Below are 17,793 nucleotides of genomic sequence, written 5' to 3'. Positions count from 1 at the left end.
GAACTAGGTAAGCCCCCTTCCCCATTCCAATCCCCCTAATGTGTACTGAATGCCCACCCATGGAGCAAATGTCATGCTGATCCAGGGAGGAACATCAAGGGCTCAAAATGCAAGCCAGCAGCCACTTGGAGTCCTGGGAGGAGACACTGGGAGGCTCCCTTCTTCAAATCAACCACCGCATCTGCTTACTCACTCTCTGAGATCCCAACACCAGATACCGATTTCTTTGGGAAAACAAAGCTCTCTTTAGGGATCATTAAACTATTCAGCTTTTATCAATCATTTAGACTTGAGTGAATTAATGTACACTCCATGATTGTTAGGTAAGGGCCACAAAGCAACTTTGTCAATTTCAAAGTTCTGCAGAGGGCTAATTCTGATGTTTGAAGGCAGGCATACTATGGACCTACAAGTAACAGGGTAAAAAGGATATACTTTCAATGTTTGCCCTCCTTCGGCTGAACTTGGAAGGAACATCGCCATTCATCCATTCATCCATCCAATAATGAGATGGAAAGACAAAAGGACATTCTACTCAGTGACAATGTCTCAAACCAAATTGGGAAGTATTCTTTTGGAGCCTTCCCTCCTTCCCCACCCCATCCTTAAGCTCCTTTTGTGCTAGCAGCCCCATGCTCTCTTACTCTTCCATGGAGGTCAGTTCCAATACACCATTTCTATGCTGTAAGTAGACAACCGATCCATGGAAAAACCACTGCCATAGTTTTTTCAGTTAAATAGTGAATACTCTATTTATTCAGAAGATATGTTTTTAATAGAATTTCATGCACCAGTAAATCAGTACAGTGAGGAGTTACAGGAGTAGGGAATCTCTCTTCAGGAAACATCTCACCCTGTAAGAGCTCTCAACTCCCAGAATCCCCTTGACCCAGCTCAGGTGATTAGTGGCCAAGAACAGTAGATGGGGTTGACTCCTAGTATAATCAGTTGAATCTGCAGGTCTCTGAGGATAAAAGAGAAGAGAAGAAAGCTCTTGTAAATGAGAAAATTATTATATTGGGACTGGCAGTTCCACTGAGATTTCCTGAGAGACTGATGAGGGAGAGCTGGTGTTGGTGCCTGGTTCTCCCTCTTGGTTACACTCTTCAAGGGCTATGGTCTGGTCTCTTCCATCTGTCTCTGAGTCCCTGTGTAGAGAAAAAGACATGACTAAGGGAGGACCCAAAACTGTTAACCTGAAAACAGGTTGTGTTATGGGGCTTAGATATTCAAGGAGCATTTCTCCAGCAGCCCTGGGTTTATAGAAGGAGGTTGACATGAGGCATTTACCTGGTTCGGAGTCGAGGCCACTTCTTCCACTCTATGGCTAGCACCACCCCCAAGGCTACAACTACCACCACAATCAGACTACTCCGGACAATGTTCCCCACAGTGCACTCCTGAGCAGCAGGCCCTGTGATGATAAAAGAACAGAAACCAAAGTCATGGAGGTTATCACATGTCTGTTCTCCTGACCTCTTTTTGCCCAGTCATCTGGCCTCCTCCAGGATTCACTTGGAAGCCGCGTGTTGAGAATGTGAAGGGGTTGGTCAGAGTCAGTGCTTATGCTGAGGCAGAAGCAGCTCTCCTTTTGGGGGGTAGAAGATGCCTTGAAAGTATCCTGCTCACTATCTGTGAGTGAATTATGAGGTCCCACCTCCCTACCATCCCTGGGAGAAAGATGGCCACACTTGAGGTCTCAGACTCCAAACCCTCCCACCTCCACATTTGGGTGGTCTCCATCAGGTCTCCATTGGTGTCTCTAGGATCCCAGGTGGGTCATGCTAAGATGATGGAGGGATTATCCTCTCACCTGCTGCCCCCACCAGCTCCAGGGCATCACTTGGCTCCGACCAGATATCAGGATAGGCCTGGAGGCGGTAGCTGCAGCTATAGTTGCCAATGCCTTTTCCTTCTACATTGTTGATGACGAAGTCCCCATCCTCTGAGAACTGCTGAGGAGCCTCTTCTCCATCATGCTCCAGGACAAATTCAACACCTGGCAGGGGTCCTCGGCACTGAAGGGTGATGTCCTTCCCTAGCTTGAACATAGTGCTGGGCCAGGCTGACAGCGAGGGCTTAGGGGGCTTATCTGCAACCAAACAGGACAACCAACCAGTATTAGAAGTGACTCTGAACCTGCTTAGGGCTAACTACTTTAGACTATAAAATCTAGACTATTACTGAGGTCTCTAGGACCTTACCAGTCACCCAGATCTCCAGGAAGTCACTGTGATTGGAAGCCGCAAAGGGAGCAGAATCCAAATAATAAACACAGCTATAGATCCCAGAATCTTCACCTCTCACCGCTGGCATCCAGAAGTCAGCCCTGTACCCCCTTGGCTTCTGTTGCTCCAAAGGCTCTTGAGTGCCCTCCTTCAGCAGGACAAATGTTGAGTCTGGAAGTTCCCCTTGGCATTGAAAAGTCATATTTTCTCCAGGGGCTACAATGAGACCTGGCTGGGCTAAGAGGCTGGGTTTGGGGAGCAAACCTAGAAAAAATTAACTACTGGTCAGAGAGAGGAAGCCACTTTCCAGTGTGCCACCCTTGGAGTCTGTTCAATAAAGAGGGAAGACTATTGCTTGCCTCTCCTTGAGCTCTTCAAAAACTATTTCCATGAAGTGTCTTGTGGTCCATTCTCTCCTCTCTATGCTCCCATGCCCATTCCAGAGCACCTTCCCCTTACCTGTGACTATGAGTTCCAGAGTGTTGCTAGGCTGTATCTTGATAGGGCTGGTCCAGTCAGGGTGGTAGCAGCAGCTGTAACGCCCTATGCTAGCACCAGATATATTGGTGATGGGGAATGCCCCGTCATTACTGGTAGATCCCCAGAGCTGCACTGAAGTGGCTTCTCTTTCTTTGTGCAGAATGTACCCTACTCCATGGACTGGCCCCTGACACCAGAGAGTAACATTCTTCCCCACAGGAACCACAGAACTGGGCTCAGCAAACAACCATGGCTTGGGAAACGTGTCTAGGAAGAGATGGAAGATGGAAAGTAGTGAGTATGGAAACTTATCACTAGCTGCATTTACCCTTTACCTTTCTCCTTCTGGATGCAATGGTTCCCCTCTAGGGTCTGGCCTAGCCTTCTACCATCCCTAATCCCTACTCCAGTTGTCTCTGTCCCAGTCTCCTGTCTTGTCTGTTCTTACCAGTCACCCAGATCATAATGGGCTTGCTGAGATGCGATCCCCTATTTGACATGGTTGTCTCGTAGTAGACACAACTGTAGTTCCCAGAGTCCTCTGCTCCAACGGTATGGAGGAGGAAGTCAGCTGAGTTCCCTGAGGTGCTCTGGAACTGTAAGGGAACCTGGTTTCCTTCCTGCAAGAGGGCAAACCTCATGCCTGGGAAAGCCCCTTGGCAGCGCAGGGTCACATTCTTTCCAGGAAGCACCACAGGACCTGGCTGCGCCAGGAGAGTGGGTTGCGGGTAGTATTCTGAAATTCAAGAGACCACAACATGAGAGAAGCCTATCCCCCCACATTCTGGAAATTGCTTTTCTAGTGTTATTGTAAGAAACAGTATGTGTTCATCGTAGCAAATTAGAAAATACTGAAGGGGTGCCTGGGTGGCTTAGTCCATTAAGCGATTGACTCTTGATTTCAGCTCAGGTCATGATCTCACAGTTCATGGGTTTGACTCCCACACTGGGCTGTGTGCTGACCATGAGGAGCCTGTTTGGGATTCTCTCTCTCTGCCCCTACCCTGCTCATGTGCATGCAGTCTTTCTCAAAATAAAAAAATTTAACAAAAAAGAAAATACAGAGAAAACCTAAGGAAATACAATTCTACCACTCAGATATAACCATTCTTTATACATTTCTCTGTATTTCGTTTTCATTTTTTTCCTATGTGTACCCATATCATTGTAGCTGTAACGATTTGCATATTGGGATCCTACTGTATGCACAGTTGTGTACGTTAACATTTTTCACTTAACTTTATATAGTAAACAGTTTCCTATGACGTTAATCAGCCTTTGAAAACTATCATTTGTAATGGCTGCATAATATGCAGCTGTCATTTCAAGGTCTTTTCCTTTTCTCTGAGGGCCATCCAGTCCACCAATCTCTGACAGACCATCTAAAGAAAAAGTGAACATTGAGCCTAAAGCTCTAGGCCAAGCCACAAAAAGATTTCAGAAATAAAGCAACATGAGCTTGGCCTTGGGGATTGGACACCCGCAACTGCCTTCCTTCTTTCCCTAGAAGTGAATTACTTGCCTCTCCCTTCTCCCCTCTCCTTTGACTCTTCTCTCTGTATCAATAATAATATAGTCAGCTGCCTTCCATGGACTGCTTACCATGTGCCAGGCACTTTCCTAAGCACATTCTTGGTGACTTTTATTTTATTTATTTATGTACTTGAATAGGCTCCACGCCCAATGTGGGGCTTGAACTCATGACCCTAAGATCAAGAGTCGCATGCTTCATCTTGGTGACTTTAAGAAAGAGTGCTTTTCCTCTCCTGCTGACAGCCCTTCCACCCACTGTCCCAGGGTCAATACTGTCTCCATCTGCATGCCCCCCCTCCTGACCTGTCACCACGAGCTCCACAGGGTCGCTGGGCTCAGACCAGATAGCAAAGTCATAATAGCGGCAGCTGTAATTCCCTCCATCACCAGCGCCCACTGAAATGATCAGAAAGTGAGCTGCACTGGCCCCTGGACTTGCCCAAGACCTGTCACTGGATGCTATTTCACTTCCATCTTTGTAAAGAATAAAGCTCATGTGCTGGTGGGGAGTGGAGCAGTTGAAAGTCACTCGGGCACCAGGAGTGACCACAGGGCTGGCCCATGTCTTGAAGAAGGGCTTGGGGTACATTTCTAGAAGGCAAAAGACAAAACACAACACAAAACCAAATTAAGAAACCAAAAAGAAAGATAGCTAATATAGCAAACATTGATTTCTGGAAGCTGTTTTGTTTTCTATAGCACTTCATTCACCAGTAGGTGCATTTAAAAATCAAAGCAAGTCCACTTTGCAGACGGACTTCTCACAGGGGACTCCTGACCCCCACCCCTCACCTCCTCGGATAGATAGCTAAAAGAGTGAACTTTCACTAGAGCTCTGCTGGTCCCCTGAGGCTCAGTTTGCCCATTTGGGCAAGAAGGGTGAATGGTACCTGTTCCACCTCCCTGGAATATTTGCTCTATATCTAAATAAGATAATTGATCTGAAAATAATTAGAAAACTTAAATCACCCTCCACAAACCCCAGCTATTAATAACGATTATGGCTATTAATATCGCGCAGCCAGAGGCCCTAGCACTCCCAGCGCCACGCCTGCCTGGCTCTAAGATTGGACACAGGCTCCTAGGACCAGCAGCAAAGTTTCTGTGGGGAGAGGAGTGTCTGACCCAGAGCTTTGCCTCCCCCCACTCCTCTCTCACACACCCTTTTCAGCTCTACCTTTTATGACAAGCTCCAGGGGCTCACTGGGCTCAGACCACTTGAAGGGGCGCTTTTCAGTGTGAGTACGGCAGCTATAATTGCCTTGGTCTTTAGCCTCCATTCTTTGGATTGTAAAGAAGGCTTCTCTCCCAACCGCACCAAGTTGCTGGACAGGTTCCTGCACTCCCTCCTTGTACAGAACAAACTCCATGCCTGCCAGCCATCCTTTGCACCGGATTTGCAGTTTCTGGCCCCGGATTGGGGGGGAAGCAGAAATGACAGGTTTGGGGAGCATGTCTGAGAAACAAAATGGGGTGGAAAAGGAGGCCAAAGTTTGGAGGTGGACAGATGGGACACTTGGAGTCACTTTGTCAGCAAAAAAGAAATCCATCCCGCACTGGCCTTTGACTCTTCCTATAAGTCTGTTCCCAATCCCCTCCCCCATTTCAGGGCCCGTCCTCTCCTACTTGCAGCACAAGCCCCTTGGGCTCCAGGTCAGTGTGCATTATTCCCCCACCCTCAGGAACAGTGTTGGAGTCTCAGGGCACTGAGGATCACCCTGGGAGGAGCCTCTGCCTTTTCTTACCTGTGCCCACCAGCTCCAGAGCCTCACTGGGCTCTGACACAGCCATCTCCTCCCACGAATGGCAATGGTAACTCCCCGTGTGGCTCTGGGTCAGGGCGCCAAGGGGGAAGGCAGCCCGGACCTGCTCTGAGGCCGGGCGAGTTGCAATCCACCCGGTCCCATCCTTCAGCAACACAAACTCCTTAGTTGAGCCAGAAGGGCTTCTGCACCAGAGGGTTAAGTTCTTCCACGGGGCAAGAGGGAAGTTGGTCTCTGCCCACAGCTCAGGCTTAGGGGTTGGTATGATTATTTCTAGAAACAGCAGAGTTAATGAAGCCATCTTCCCTCCTCCCTCCCCTCCCCCCTTCTTTGCCCTTGAACCCCCCTACCCAGATCACATTGCCTACCTCCCCTTTCAACTCAAACCCAAACTCTTTCCTTCCTTCTGCAGGTGCTAGGGGAAAGAGGAAGCTTATGTCTCAGCTGAGCCTCAGAAAAGCGCAGAAGCTTGGGAGGGGGGCATTTTGCAGGCAGAAAAGCGGAGTTGGAGGCCGAATTTTGCCAGCAGCTTTAGCAAGTGCCCCTTCCTGGCTGTCTTTCCCTCCCAACTCCCTGGCCACTGACACTGACACTCTGTAGTTATTTCGGATCTCCAGGAAGGAATGTCCCAGTCTGGAGCAGGAAAAACTCACCAGTCTCTTCTGTCAATACCCCATTGCACAGTCCTGCAAAAGAAATTGCTGCCAAGGCTCTGCCCCCTCCCGCACGGGATTCCCCCGGCCTTCTGCCCAGGCCCCTTCCCCACCCCCTTGTACTCACCACAGCAGAAGAGGACAGTGACTATGAAGAGCATGGTGACCCCTTGAGCAGTCCCCAGCAACCAGGCTTCTCTAGTGAGACCAGAAAAGAGACGAGAGGAACTGCTGGGGTTAGGGGGAGGGCGGAGAGAAGGGGGCGGCAATTTATGTCATTGGCTTTCTCACCACCCAATAGGGATTGGATTTGGGCAGGATAATGGGATATAATCTTTTCTGACATCGATGACTTTTCTTTTTGAGGACCTCACCACCTACAAACCTCTTGGTCTTTCATGACCCATGTGCCCCCCGCCCCCGCCCCCCGCCCCCGCCGGGAGCGGGGGGGAGCGCCCCGTGGCCCCTGATTAGGCTGTTGCTGGAACTGAGTTGTCAGATGTGAAAATGCTTTTGTAACCCCAGCCCTCAGAACCCCTGGAGCTCAGAGTGATCAGCAGCTCTGGGTGGTGAGTGTGAGGGTGGAGGGAAAAATCTTGGGTGTTTCTCAGTCATCAAGTTTAAGTTTGGAAGCAGTTTTTATTATGGCAGTATTGGTCCTCAGACCGACCTGCCTCACCTGCCTTTGTTATGGAAGGGTTGCCTAGGCAGCCGTGGTGAATTACCGGAAGATTGTCAGTGCTGAGCTAAGCTTGTCAGAGAGTGGGATCTCTCTACCCCCACCCAGATTATGACTAGCAATGTGCAGCAGCTTTGGGTTATGGGTCCTGTAGAATTAGATGATATTAAGCCAAAATCCACTTGGCAATTTGTACTTAGAAAACACTGACCGCCCCCACTTCCTGATCACGAAAACATGCTTTTCAACCTGCTTTTTCTCAAATCTGTTTCTGAACCCATTCTTTGATGCGGTGGTCCTGAGTTGAAGTAGGGCACTTGAAGTCACATTTTTTCTAACTCCTGGCTTTGAGGTTACCCCCAGATGCAAGACTCAGGATAGATTCTAAGGACAACTAAGACTGGACCCCCACTGAGACCTTTTGAAAACTCAAAGGGTGGTGGTTTTTGCAGAAGATTTAGGGGGCTCCCTTCTAATTACCCAAGCACTCTGTCCTTCAGATCCTAGTGGAAAACACAGACACAAATCATAGTCATCAGCCTTTGTGTATTCAATACACAAAGGCCTGTGATAATGGTGAGGGGGCTACAGCCAGGAACTAGGAGGTTGGGGGGGGACTAGATAAGGCATTCAGGGGCTGAAGCCCCCACGAAGCTGGGAGCTGTCATTTGTCTCCTTGTTTTTAACAAATTCCATCTTTTTTTAAAATTTTTTTTAACGTTTTTTATTTATTTTTGAGACAGAGAGAGACAGAGCATGAGCGGGGGAGGGTCAGAGGGAGGGAGACACAGAATCCGAAACAGGCTCGAGGCTCTGAGCTGTCAGCACAGAGCCCGCACAGAGCCCGACGCGGGGCTCGAACTCACGGACCGCGAGATCATGACCTGAGCCGAAGTCGGCCGCTTAACCGACTGAGCCACCCAGGCGCCCCTGTCTCCTTGTTTTTAAGCAGAATAGCTTAAGCACAGGCCATGGGGATCAGAGAGAGAGGGGGATGGCCAAGAGGACTCCAAAAGATCATAGGAAATGGCAGGACAACCTGTTTGTTTCAGAGGAAGCAGTTTGATGCCCAGGCCCAATCCACTGCCTCATCAGATGCCCATCTAGGTTAAGATTATACTCTCAGGATGCCCTGCACAGATGGTTGGAGGCCAGAGCAGTGGAAATACTGGTTTCTAGGGCAACTAGGATGGACCACAAGGCTCTCTCGCCCTTGAACGCTAGGAGTAATGATGCAAAGTTGGGATGGGAGTTGGGTAACACCTGGAGACACAGAACAGCTTGGCTTCTTACAAGAGAAGAAGTTCAGACTAAGTTAATGTGGAAGACATGAATCATCTCTGAGGGGCTGAGATTTGGGTACTCTCCTGTTGGGGGGGAAATCAATGGATGAGGTTCTGATTACTTCTCATCTCTGAGAAGTATATGTTTCTCCACCCTCTGGCTTGGGTGCTGACCTCTCTGCAAGGTGAAAGAGAAACAGCTGGGATGAGAAAGTCTTGTCTTTGACACGAAGAAGGTGGGGCATACAAAGGGTGTGACCCTGTGACTTGTATCAAATAGAGCATGCCCTGTGTCTGAGTCTCTGGGGAGCCTGGACTGAGCTACATTGAAGAACAGGAGGCTGGGACAAGACAGTTACCTGATTCTGAGTCTCCGACACTTCCACCTTATCCACAGCACTACCAACAGCAAGGCAACAAGCTGCATGAATAGGGACAGCCTGATAGCTTCATTCAGAACGTAATTCCAGGTGAGAAAGCCTGTGGTTAGAGAAGACCAGAAGAAGGGGCCTTGATAGAGAAAGGGGGAGGCGAAAACATTCAGGGGAGGGGTGGCAGGGGCTGGTTTCTGACGGTGAAGGGAAGGTGAATAGAAGTGGCCTTCTTTTTCATAAAGAATGGGAGCTTTGAAAGTATCCTGCTCACTGCCTTTGAATGATTATGAGGCCACCCCAGGGGAGGAGTGCACAAACACAAGGACCTTAACTTATAAGCCCCTGACTCCCCTTTCCATAGCTTTCTGAGCACTGCTCTGGGATCCCAGGGCTATCATGACCAAAGCCATGGAGGGGCATACACATGAAGAGCTGTCCTCTCACCTGCTGGCCCCATCAGCCTCAGGGGCTCACTGCGATGTGACCAGATGTTGGGGTGTGCCTCTATGCGATAACTACAACTGTAGGTCCCTGTGCCTTTCCCTTCAGCATTACTGATGATGAAGTCTCCATCCACCGAGAATTTTTGGAATGTTGCTCTTTCCTCCCATTCCAGAGAAAATTCGAGTACTGGATGAGGTACTCGGCACTGGAGGGTGATTGCCTTTCCTAGCTTGAACACAGTGCTGGGCCAAGCTGACAGGGAGGGTTTGGGGGGCTTATCTGCACCAATCCAGAAACCAAAGTTAGGATAAGTGACCTTGAACTCAATACCCCTTCCCCCAACAAATGTTTCCCAGCTTCCTATTTGATCTTTTCTGCTTTTCCACTTCCACTAGATCAGAGGTCTCAAACTTTGTGCATCAGAACCTTTTGGCCCACTCCTCAGTGCTCTAAAGACTCTTGGGTTTCTACCTTCTCTCAGGAAGACCTGACACCTGTGAGTTTCCCCTGGCCAGAAGGAAAATAACTTTTCCAGGGAACACAATGGGGCTAGGCCATGCTGAGAGGTAGGACTTGGGTAGCAATCCTGGGAGAGAAAATACCTAAAGTTTTTGGAGAAAATTCCACACCACCTTCCTAGTGTATTTTTCCTTGGCTCATAAATCCAAGAGGGTATAGGGCTGCTAGCTCCTTCTTAGAATACAATAATGGTGATAAAAACACACATTTGTTAGCACTTGCCTACAACCACGAGCTCCATGGTGTTGTGTGATGTCATCCTGATGGAGGTCTTCCAGGAGAGGAGATAGAGGCAGCTATAGACGCCAGCATCACTGTAGGTCACATTGTTGAGGAAGAATGACTCATCGTCATCAGTGCTGGCAGTATCCAAGAGCTGAAGTGGTTTGTCTTCTCCTTTCTTATAGAGTGCAAGCCCCACTCCATCCACTGGCCCTCGACACCACAGGCTCACGTTCTGACCCATTTGGACCACAGGACTGGGCTGAGCAAGTAGCCAGGTCTTGGGGAAAGTGTCTAGGACAAGACCCAAAATAGAAAGGGCTAGTAGTCTGCCTCGCTTCCCACCACTAAGGGTTCTCTTCCTCCAGTCCACCCTTGGCAAATCCTAAGCCCAGTTATACAAATTCTGCTCTTTTCCCCACTGTTAGCCCTGGCTGCATGACCAGGTTCTCCAGAAGGCCCAGAGTGAGTTGTATATCCTTAGCCCCTAGCATAGATGAATGGCATTCCCCTCTCTTACCGGTTACCCAGATTTTCAGGATATCACTAAGGAGTGAACCCCTGTATGACCCATCATAGTAAAAACAGAGGTAATGTCCAGCATCATGGATTTTCAAAGCCCGAAAGAAGAAATATGCCTCATTTTTTATTGGCCTCTTGCGGTAAAATGATTTCTCCAAGTCTTCAAGCCTTATTAGGGCAAATGTCATTCCATAGATTGGCCCCTGACACCTGAGGCTCAGGCTTTCTCCAGGTGCCATAATGGGCCCAGGATATGCTGTCAGAGTTGGTTTGGGATAGAGTCCTAGAAAGGGGAGAGACCCTGAATTAGCAATAGGTTGAATCTTCCCTATTATCTTCTAGTTTTATTTTCCTAGTTTTTTCTAAAGACAGGGAGTGGTAGCTGAAGTTTAGCCTCTACTCTCTCTCCTTTCCTTGAATCTCAGCCTCTTCTAGGAGATAATCAAGGGCATGTCCACTTAGGCACCTCCCCGCTCACCAGACTTAATCAGATCCACCAAGCTCTAACTATGTATAGGGCTGTGTCTCCTTGGAATAGCTACATCTGTAATTGCCTGTATCTTTAGGTTCCTGGAACGCCAAATGTACTTCTTCCAACCACCCAAGAAACCAAACTTCTTAAAGTGTACTTTTGATGCTATCTTTGTAGAGCATGAATACTACTGCAGGAATAAAAATGGCTTTCGAACACATTAAGCCCAATAAGACCCTACTTCCAGCACAAGATAGGAAGAAACCAATAAGGAGGGATTGGCCAATAAGTCTTCAACCCAAAGAAATCTGTTAATGGGGCCACACCCTCTTTTCCATGTACTGTTCCCCTAAGGGAATGATACTACAAAATAAGGGGCGGGCCTTACTCCCATACCATTCCTTCTTACCAACTGCCATCCCAGGTAGACCCACCCATCCATTATTGGAAAGATCAGCTCTGTAATGTGCTTATTGAGCATTTAGGATGTAGCATTCAGGCATCATGTAGGTATAAGGCTTTACAAGTAGACACAGTCCCTGTCAGCAAAGAGTTGATGGCCTAGTGAGGGATACCAGTGAGTAGGTAACTGCCAAAGTGTATGTCAGTGGAATCTACTCTGGAAGGACATTCGTGCAACAAACATCCATACACACAGTTCAAACAGACAGTCTTTGTTATTTGATCCTCAATAAGAAGCTATACTAATGAAATTAACATCTACCATTTATTGAGAACTTATATGCCAGGCACTGTACATATATTATATTTAGGCACATCCTCACAACAACCCTGTGAGGTAGGCATTATTCTTATACCAATTTTGCAAATCAGGAAACCGAGGCACAGAGGGGCATCATACAGTAGGTTGTATAGATACCGTCATCCCATTTTAGAGTGGGGGAAACCGAAGCACAGAGAGGTGAAGTGACTTGCTCAAGATCACACAGGGAGGCGGTGTCAGAGGTTGAACTAGAAACCAAGATTACTGCTTCTAAGTCCGGGGTACCTTCTGTTGCGCCACGGCTTTCCCCAAGCCTATTGATGGGGATTGATGGAATAACTGATGCAAATGTGGCCAATTCTGTCTGAAAGCATCTAGGCCATGGGGTGGGCAAATCCGGGCTCGGGTGTGCGTCTGGCATTTGAACATTTTCGGGAGACTTCTGCTGTGTTTAGAGGTTGACTGTCTTATCAGATTTACATATATAGGACTAAAGTCATTTATGAAGCCATTTCTAAAGTACGAACTATCACCTTTTACCATTTTTGTTTATTTTTATCACCAGCACTTGCACAATCCATTCTGTTTTCCACACTTAAAAATAATAATCACAAATACAACAAAAATGCATTTAAAATTTAAAAACCAGCTTATAAGACTGCAGTGGTAGTGCCTGGCACATATCAAGTGCTCAATAAATATTAGTCAAATGAATGAATGAATGCATCATGTTCAATAAATAGAAAACAACAAAGCTGTGATGAGTTGAAGCTGCCGCACACTTGGTTGGGCTCACTCACTAGCTAGCAAAGTGATTGGCTCCCACACACCTTGTAGAATGTGGGATTCTAATTTGCATCTCAGTAAAATGTCACATGACTGTAGCTCAGAGGCCTTGCAGGGCCTAGGACCTGGCTAAGAAATGTAAATTCAGAAAGCCTGGTTCATCCAGCCATGATCCCTGGGACAACAATCATCAGACCCCAGCAGCCATAGCTGCACCCACCTGCCACAATCAGCTTCAGGGGGTTGCTGGGCTCTGACCACAGAGTGGGGAGCATCTGGATATGAGTGCGGCAGATGTAAACCCCTTCGCTCTCAGGTGTCATGTTGGCAATGGAGAATATGGCCACTGTCCCAGTTGGGATTTGGTAATCCACGGGCTCTGCATATCCCTCCTTGAACAGCATGAACACCAAATCCTGCAGCCAGCCATGGCAGAGTATGTTAACATTACATCCAGGAAGAGGGGAGGTCTCAGCCTGGATCCAGAAGATGGGCTTGGGCAGCTGACCTAGAAGGAGAGAATGAACTAGAATTCAGGTAGAGCAAGGATAGTGCTGCTCAGTGAGCAGCAGAGGAGAGTGTTACTTAAAGAAGACTTCCCTTTACCATCCTTATTTGCCACCCTTCCCTCTCCCATCTAGGGTCTCCCCTATGTTGAGAGCTTGCTCTCTAGAAATGTTCCAGAGACTGCAACCTCATTCTGCATTACCTATAAAGAGTAGGCACTTACTGTGGAATGCCTGCGTGTATGCATTCATGCATTTGAGGTAAACAAATGAATTAATTAAACAAATCATGCTCTGCGAAGGCAAGTTTGAATTCCAGGAGCTGGAGTTTATTCTTGACTATCTGTCACTGTCTTCTTACCTGGTGCCTCCAACTCTAAAACTTTACTGGGCTCTGACCAGCCTGTCTCCTTCCAGTAGCAGCACCTGTAAAGACCTGCATTGTACTTAGTAAGGGCACCTAAAGGGAATGAAACTTGGAAGGTCTTGGAGGAAGGGCGGATCCAGGTCATCTGTGTCTTATCCTTCAGCAGCAGGAACTTGCTTGAAATCCGAGAGGGGCTTTTGCACCAAAGTGTTATGTTCTCCCAAGGGGCCTGAGGGTAGTTGGTCTCTATCCACAGCTCTGGTTGTGACTGCATCACTGTCATTTCCAAAGATCACAAAGATGTGAGTGGTCCAACACTCTCCCTCCCACAGCATGCCCCACAATGTCCCTTAAAATCAGCTGTGACCCCGATTCCTTTTTTTGTCTTCCCTCGGGGACAAGAGTGTCTGCTCCTGTGGGATATGGGATAGGGACCCCAGGATATTTGTTCAAGGGATTCAAGTGAGTTGGGGAACACAGCACAAGTCTGGCTTCCTTTCCATCTGAGGTAAAGCTTTTTATTATTCTGTGGGAAACCAAGTCACGAAGTGAGGGGCTCTGATTCCCAACCAGCTCAATCTGGGAATTATCTTTGTGGTCTCAAGGCAGTTATGTCCAGGGGCCATGGAGGCAGCGGATGTCTCGGAACCTCCAGGAAGTGGCAGGTTCCTGAGGTGGTGCCACCTGAGGTGGCAGGACTCACTTACCTATCGATGTCATACCCAGACTCAGCCCTGAAAAGAGAGAGAATGGTAAAGGAGGGCCCACACACTGACCCCACCAACTCTCATTCCCCAAAAGTCTCTCTTCCCTCCCCAAGGTGTCCACTCATAGGGGTACCTGTGACAGGATTACTTGCCCCTCGCCCCTTCCTTGTACTCACGAATGCAAAAGAGCAAGACAGTAAATGTCCGCAACATGGTGGGTCGCTGCCCTGGCCGGTCCAGGGTCATGGGGCCTCTTGTGCTCAATGTGCACTTCAAGTCTGGCACGGTTCTGCCCCTCAGCAGGTGGTGAGATCTAAAAGCAGAAGTATTTTTACTCAGAGGACTTGTCCTGCCCCTCAAAGTTGAGTTTGAATCACTAAACTGCACTTGACAGCCCTACCTTCCACTCCTTCAGAGGCATGAAAGGTACTACAAGGTCACCTGCTCCTTTGCCCCACCCCCTTCTCTTCCCACCCAAGGTCTTTGCTGGCATCTAAGATGTCAGATGGGTTGAAATGTCTGTACATCCCTGGAATCTCAGAGGCCCAGAGGGCAAGTTAATCCAGCCCAGAGGGAGCCCATGGGATGATAGAGATGGGAGGGGTAGGGAATAATCTTTTTAGATTAGATTAGATTAGATAGATAGATTGATAGATAGATAGTCTGAGTTCTCCAACAACCTACGAAAGGAGGCTTTCCTGCCATCTCCATTTTTCTGGCAAGGAAACTGAAGCTTAGAGAAGATATATTTAATTTGCCCAAAGTCAAAAGATTAAATACTAAGGCCAAAATTCATGTTTAGCTCCGATGCCAATACTCTAAAACCAGTATTTAAATTCTCCCTTTCTTACATTTACTCACCTTTCCCATTTCACACCATCCAGGCCCTCCCTTCTGTAGATTGCTTCAGACGCAGTATTACGCTCATTCTTATCTCTTGCCCCCCAAAGCTTGAAACTCCCCATCTTAAGTAGGTGTTGGAGAATCAAGGTGCTTGGGCTAATTAATATAAGGCGTAAATGATGTATTGGCTGCCCATAATTTATAAGCAATTTTGTTCATTGCTCCTAAGGATATAGAGAATTGTTTGAATTTCAGAGAATATGGTAAAAATATTTAAATTCAGCGAGGCCTTTTCATTTTCCAAAAACCCCACTACTGACCACATGTGCACAAGATAGACCCTTTATACTTTCTTGCCTCTTCTCCCCCACCACACCCAAAGTATCCATTTGCCAAGGGAAGGTATATCCCCACCACACACAAACTCAAGCGAACTCTCCTCCACCAACTCTCTCTATTCAGACTCTGAGGTACTGGCTGTTTAATCCTAGCTCAGGCTCCATAGCTCAGGGGTTAGAGCACTGGTCTTGTAATCCTAGCTCAGTAGAGCGAGGTAAAGGCAGCTCCCAGAACAGAAAAGGGGTGCTTTTGCTTCACCCCAACAGATCCTAGTAATGAAGCCTCTAATCTGCTCCAGGGCTAACACCGGGCAGGTTGGAGGAGCAGGAAAACAAGAAGATTCATTTTCAAACATCTGGGCTGTAGGAAACAGGTGGAAAGTCAGAGATCCAAGGAGACAGTTTCCTTTCGCCTTTTTCACTTTACATTGAAGAAGGATGCTCAAATTACCCTCTTGGGACTTTTTTCTTTTATCTGTGAAGTTGGGGAGAAACACCTACCTAGCATTTTTGTTGTGTTGGATCAGAGATAATATATGTACAAGGCACACAGTAAACATTTCATTCAAAGGTAGCTATTTTTCTTCTTCCCCAAGGGGGTATTAACCTCATGTGGCACCCTAATGATGCTCATCCCATCTCAGTTCCTAGAGCCCCTTTTCCCTGCTCTTCTCAGGGCCAGGCCCAGGCCCAGGCTTGAGTGCCACCCTGTTGCTTTGTTCCCCCAGGGCTCTGGGCCAAGATTTATTGGGGAAGCCAGGTTCTACTGCCAAGGGAAAGGTTCAACCTGGGATTCTGCCCAGAAATGCCATCTGAGATTCCACAGTGGCCACTTAGACCCCCTAAAGCAGGGTTTTGCCTCCTGGGGACTTGAGCAGAATGAAGGAACCTGGACTTCTCAGCATGGCTGACCCCTCCCCAATCACTAAGGATCCAGCCCAAATGAGGACTCTTGTGCCCAGGGAATTTGGGAAACAGCTGCCAGCTTTAGGTTAATTGGCCACGCCCATTTGGGGGCTTTCACACCCCACCCCCACCCCCACCCCCAACTTCCAAGGACTAGCCCTTTTACCCTCTCCTTCTATTCCACCCCAAGCACTTTCCCCACCCTTAGGCAGCGCCGCAGTGCTTTTGAGGGTGACATACCCGAAATGTCTAATGGCTCGCCCCCTGCATAGCTTTGAGGGCTCCAGGAATCAAAGGGGTTGGGCTCGGCGGGGTGCCGGGTACATGCTTCGCTAAGGGTTTGGAGGGAAGACTAAGGAAAAGGGAAGATATTTACAGTGCCCAGAGATTCTCAGGGAGGCAAGGCTGGGATCCGTGGAGGGACGGAGAAAGGGAGGGATGAAGCGGGTAGCGGGTAGAGACTGGGGAGCAGTTTGATTTGCGGCAATTAGTTACAGCAGGGAGACTATTTCGGGGGCTTTTGTTTAGGATCTGATGGCCAGTATTTAATCTTCAGCCACTGGGCTATGCGCTCATTTGCAGGTACTTACGGTAGCTGAAGCCCCGCTCCGATGTTGGAGATTCTCCAGTGAGCTCCTCCAGATGCAGCAAACTGCCCGGCATGAGAGGAGCTGTTTAAGGACAGCCCCTCGGGCTCCGAGCCCCGCCTCCCTCTCTTCCCCCGCCTGCTCGCCGGCCGGGCTGCTCCAACCTCCTCCCCTCTTTCAGCCTGGCTCTGGGAGCCCACCTACACCAACTCTGCCCGATACCTGCAGTCCTCTGATGGCCGGGATTTCTCCGCCCCTTCCAGCTCTCCGCCTCTCTCCAGACTCGCTGCACAGGTTGCCCGAGCCAAATTCAGGCCCCTGCCCCCTCTCCTGCCGCTCTGAGTTTCATTGGGTCACGGTATTCTGGAGGGGAGAGGGCCAGCTCTCAGGACTGCCAAAGCTGTAGATCTCTCCTCTCCAGCTCCCCAATGCCTTTAAAGGGATCTCGGATCTTCCTCTGCCCATTTAATGCCCCACTTATGCGTGCACGTCGCCACCACGGTTTAAATGCTTACTGTGCGCCTCGGGGCCCTGGGCAGCTATTGGTTCGAATCTTCATAGCAACCCTGCAAGACGTGTCACTTCACTCCGTTTTACAGATGAGGAAACTGAAGCTCAGAGAGAGTTAAGTGAGTTGGACAGCCTCCAAAGTCCAGTTTGGGATAAAAGCCCAGGCTTTGGAGACACAGCAGTTTGGATTTCAGTCCAGGTTCAGTAGCTGAGTGACCTGAAGTGAGTTACACTGTCTGAGTCCCAGTTTTCCCATCTGTAAAAGAAAACAGTAGAAGCTAAGGTGGCGCAGGGCTTTGAATGGATAGCGCAAGTCAAACTTCCAGCACAGCATGCTAGAACATGGT

General features: G+C 48.5%; 1 protein-coding gene across 1 annotated transcript; it reads right to left on the bottom strand.

The window, feature by feature from the left end:
* Positions 1–724: 724 nt before the first annotated feature.
* IGSF1 (immunoglobulin superfamily member 1) lies at positions 725–17,339 on the bottom strand. The gene is made up of 21 exons (XM_040468087.1): positions 17,141–17,339; positions 16,940–17,001; positions 14,439–14,575; positions 14,263–14,289; positions 13,550–13,831; positions 12,903–13,190; positions 10,699–10,983; positions 10,179–10,472; positions 9,438–9,716; positions 8,979–9,099; positions 6,785–6,855; positions 6,658–6,690; positions 5,987–6,277; positions 5,419–5,697; positions 4,545–4,832; positions 3,157–3,444; positions 2,688–2,975; positions 2,205–2,492; positions 1,814–2,092; positions 1,291–1,414; positions 725–1,148 (listed from the first exon to the last, which is right to left on the bottom strand). Exons 3-21 carry the CDS (start codon positions 14,506–14,508, stop codon positions 1,013–1,015), a joined length of 4,011 nt encoding a protein of 1,336 aa, XP_040324021.1. The 5' UTR covers positions 14,509–14,575; positions 16,940–17,001; positions 17,141–17,339; the 3' UTR covers positions 725–1,012.
* Positions 17,340–17,793: the final 454 nt, after the last annotated feature.

This window comes from Herpailurus yagouaroundi, unplaced genomic scaffold (assembly GCF_014898765.1).
Source record: "Herpailurus yagouaroundi ecotype Mexico unplaced genomic scaffold, PumYag 67681, whole genome shotgun sequence".
In the NCBI taxonomy this organism is placed as follows: domain Eukaryota; kingdom Metazoa; phylum Chordata; class Mammalia; order Carnivora; family Felidae; genus Herpailurus; species Herpailurus yagouaroundi.
Note: the sequence above shows the minus strand (reverse complement) of the source record. Positions and strands in the feature narration are given on the sequence as shown.

Bases quoted from the DNA above. Each gene is read 5' to 3' on its own strand.
- IGSF1 (XM_040468087.1), bottom strand. From the start codon at position 14,508: ATGACCCTGGACCGGCCAGGGCAGCGACCCACCATGTTGCGGACATTT. The intron at 14,290-14,438 runs GTGAGTACAAGG...CTCTCTTTTCAG, and splicing joins TGTCTTGCTCTTTTGCATTC to GGCTGAGTCTGGGTATGACA. The intron at 2,493-2,687 runs GTAAGGGGAAGG...AATTTTTTCTAG, and splicing joins TCTGGAACTCATAGTCACAG to GTTTGCTCCCCAAACCCAGC.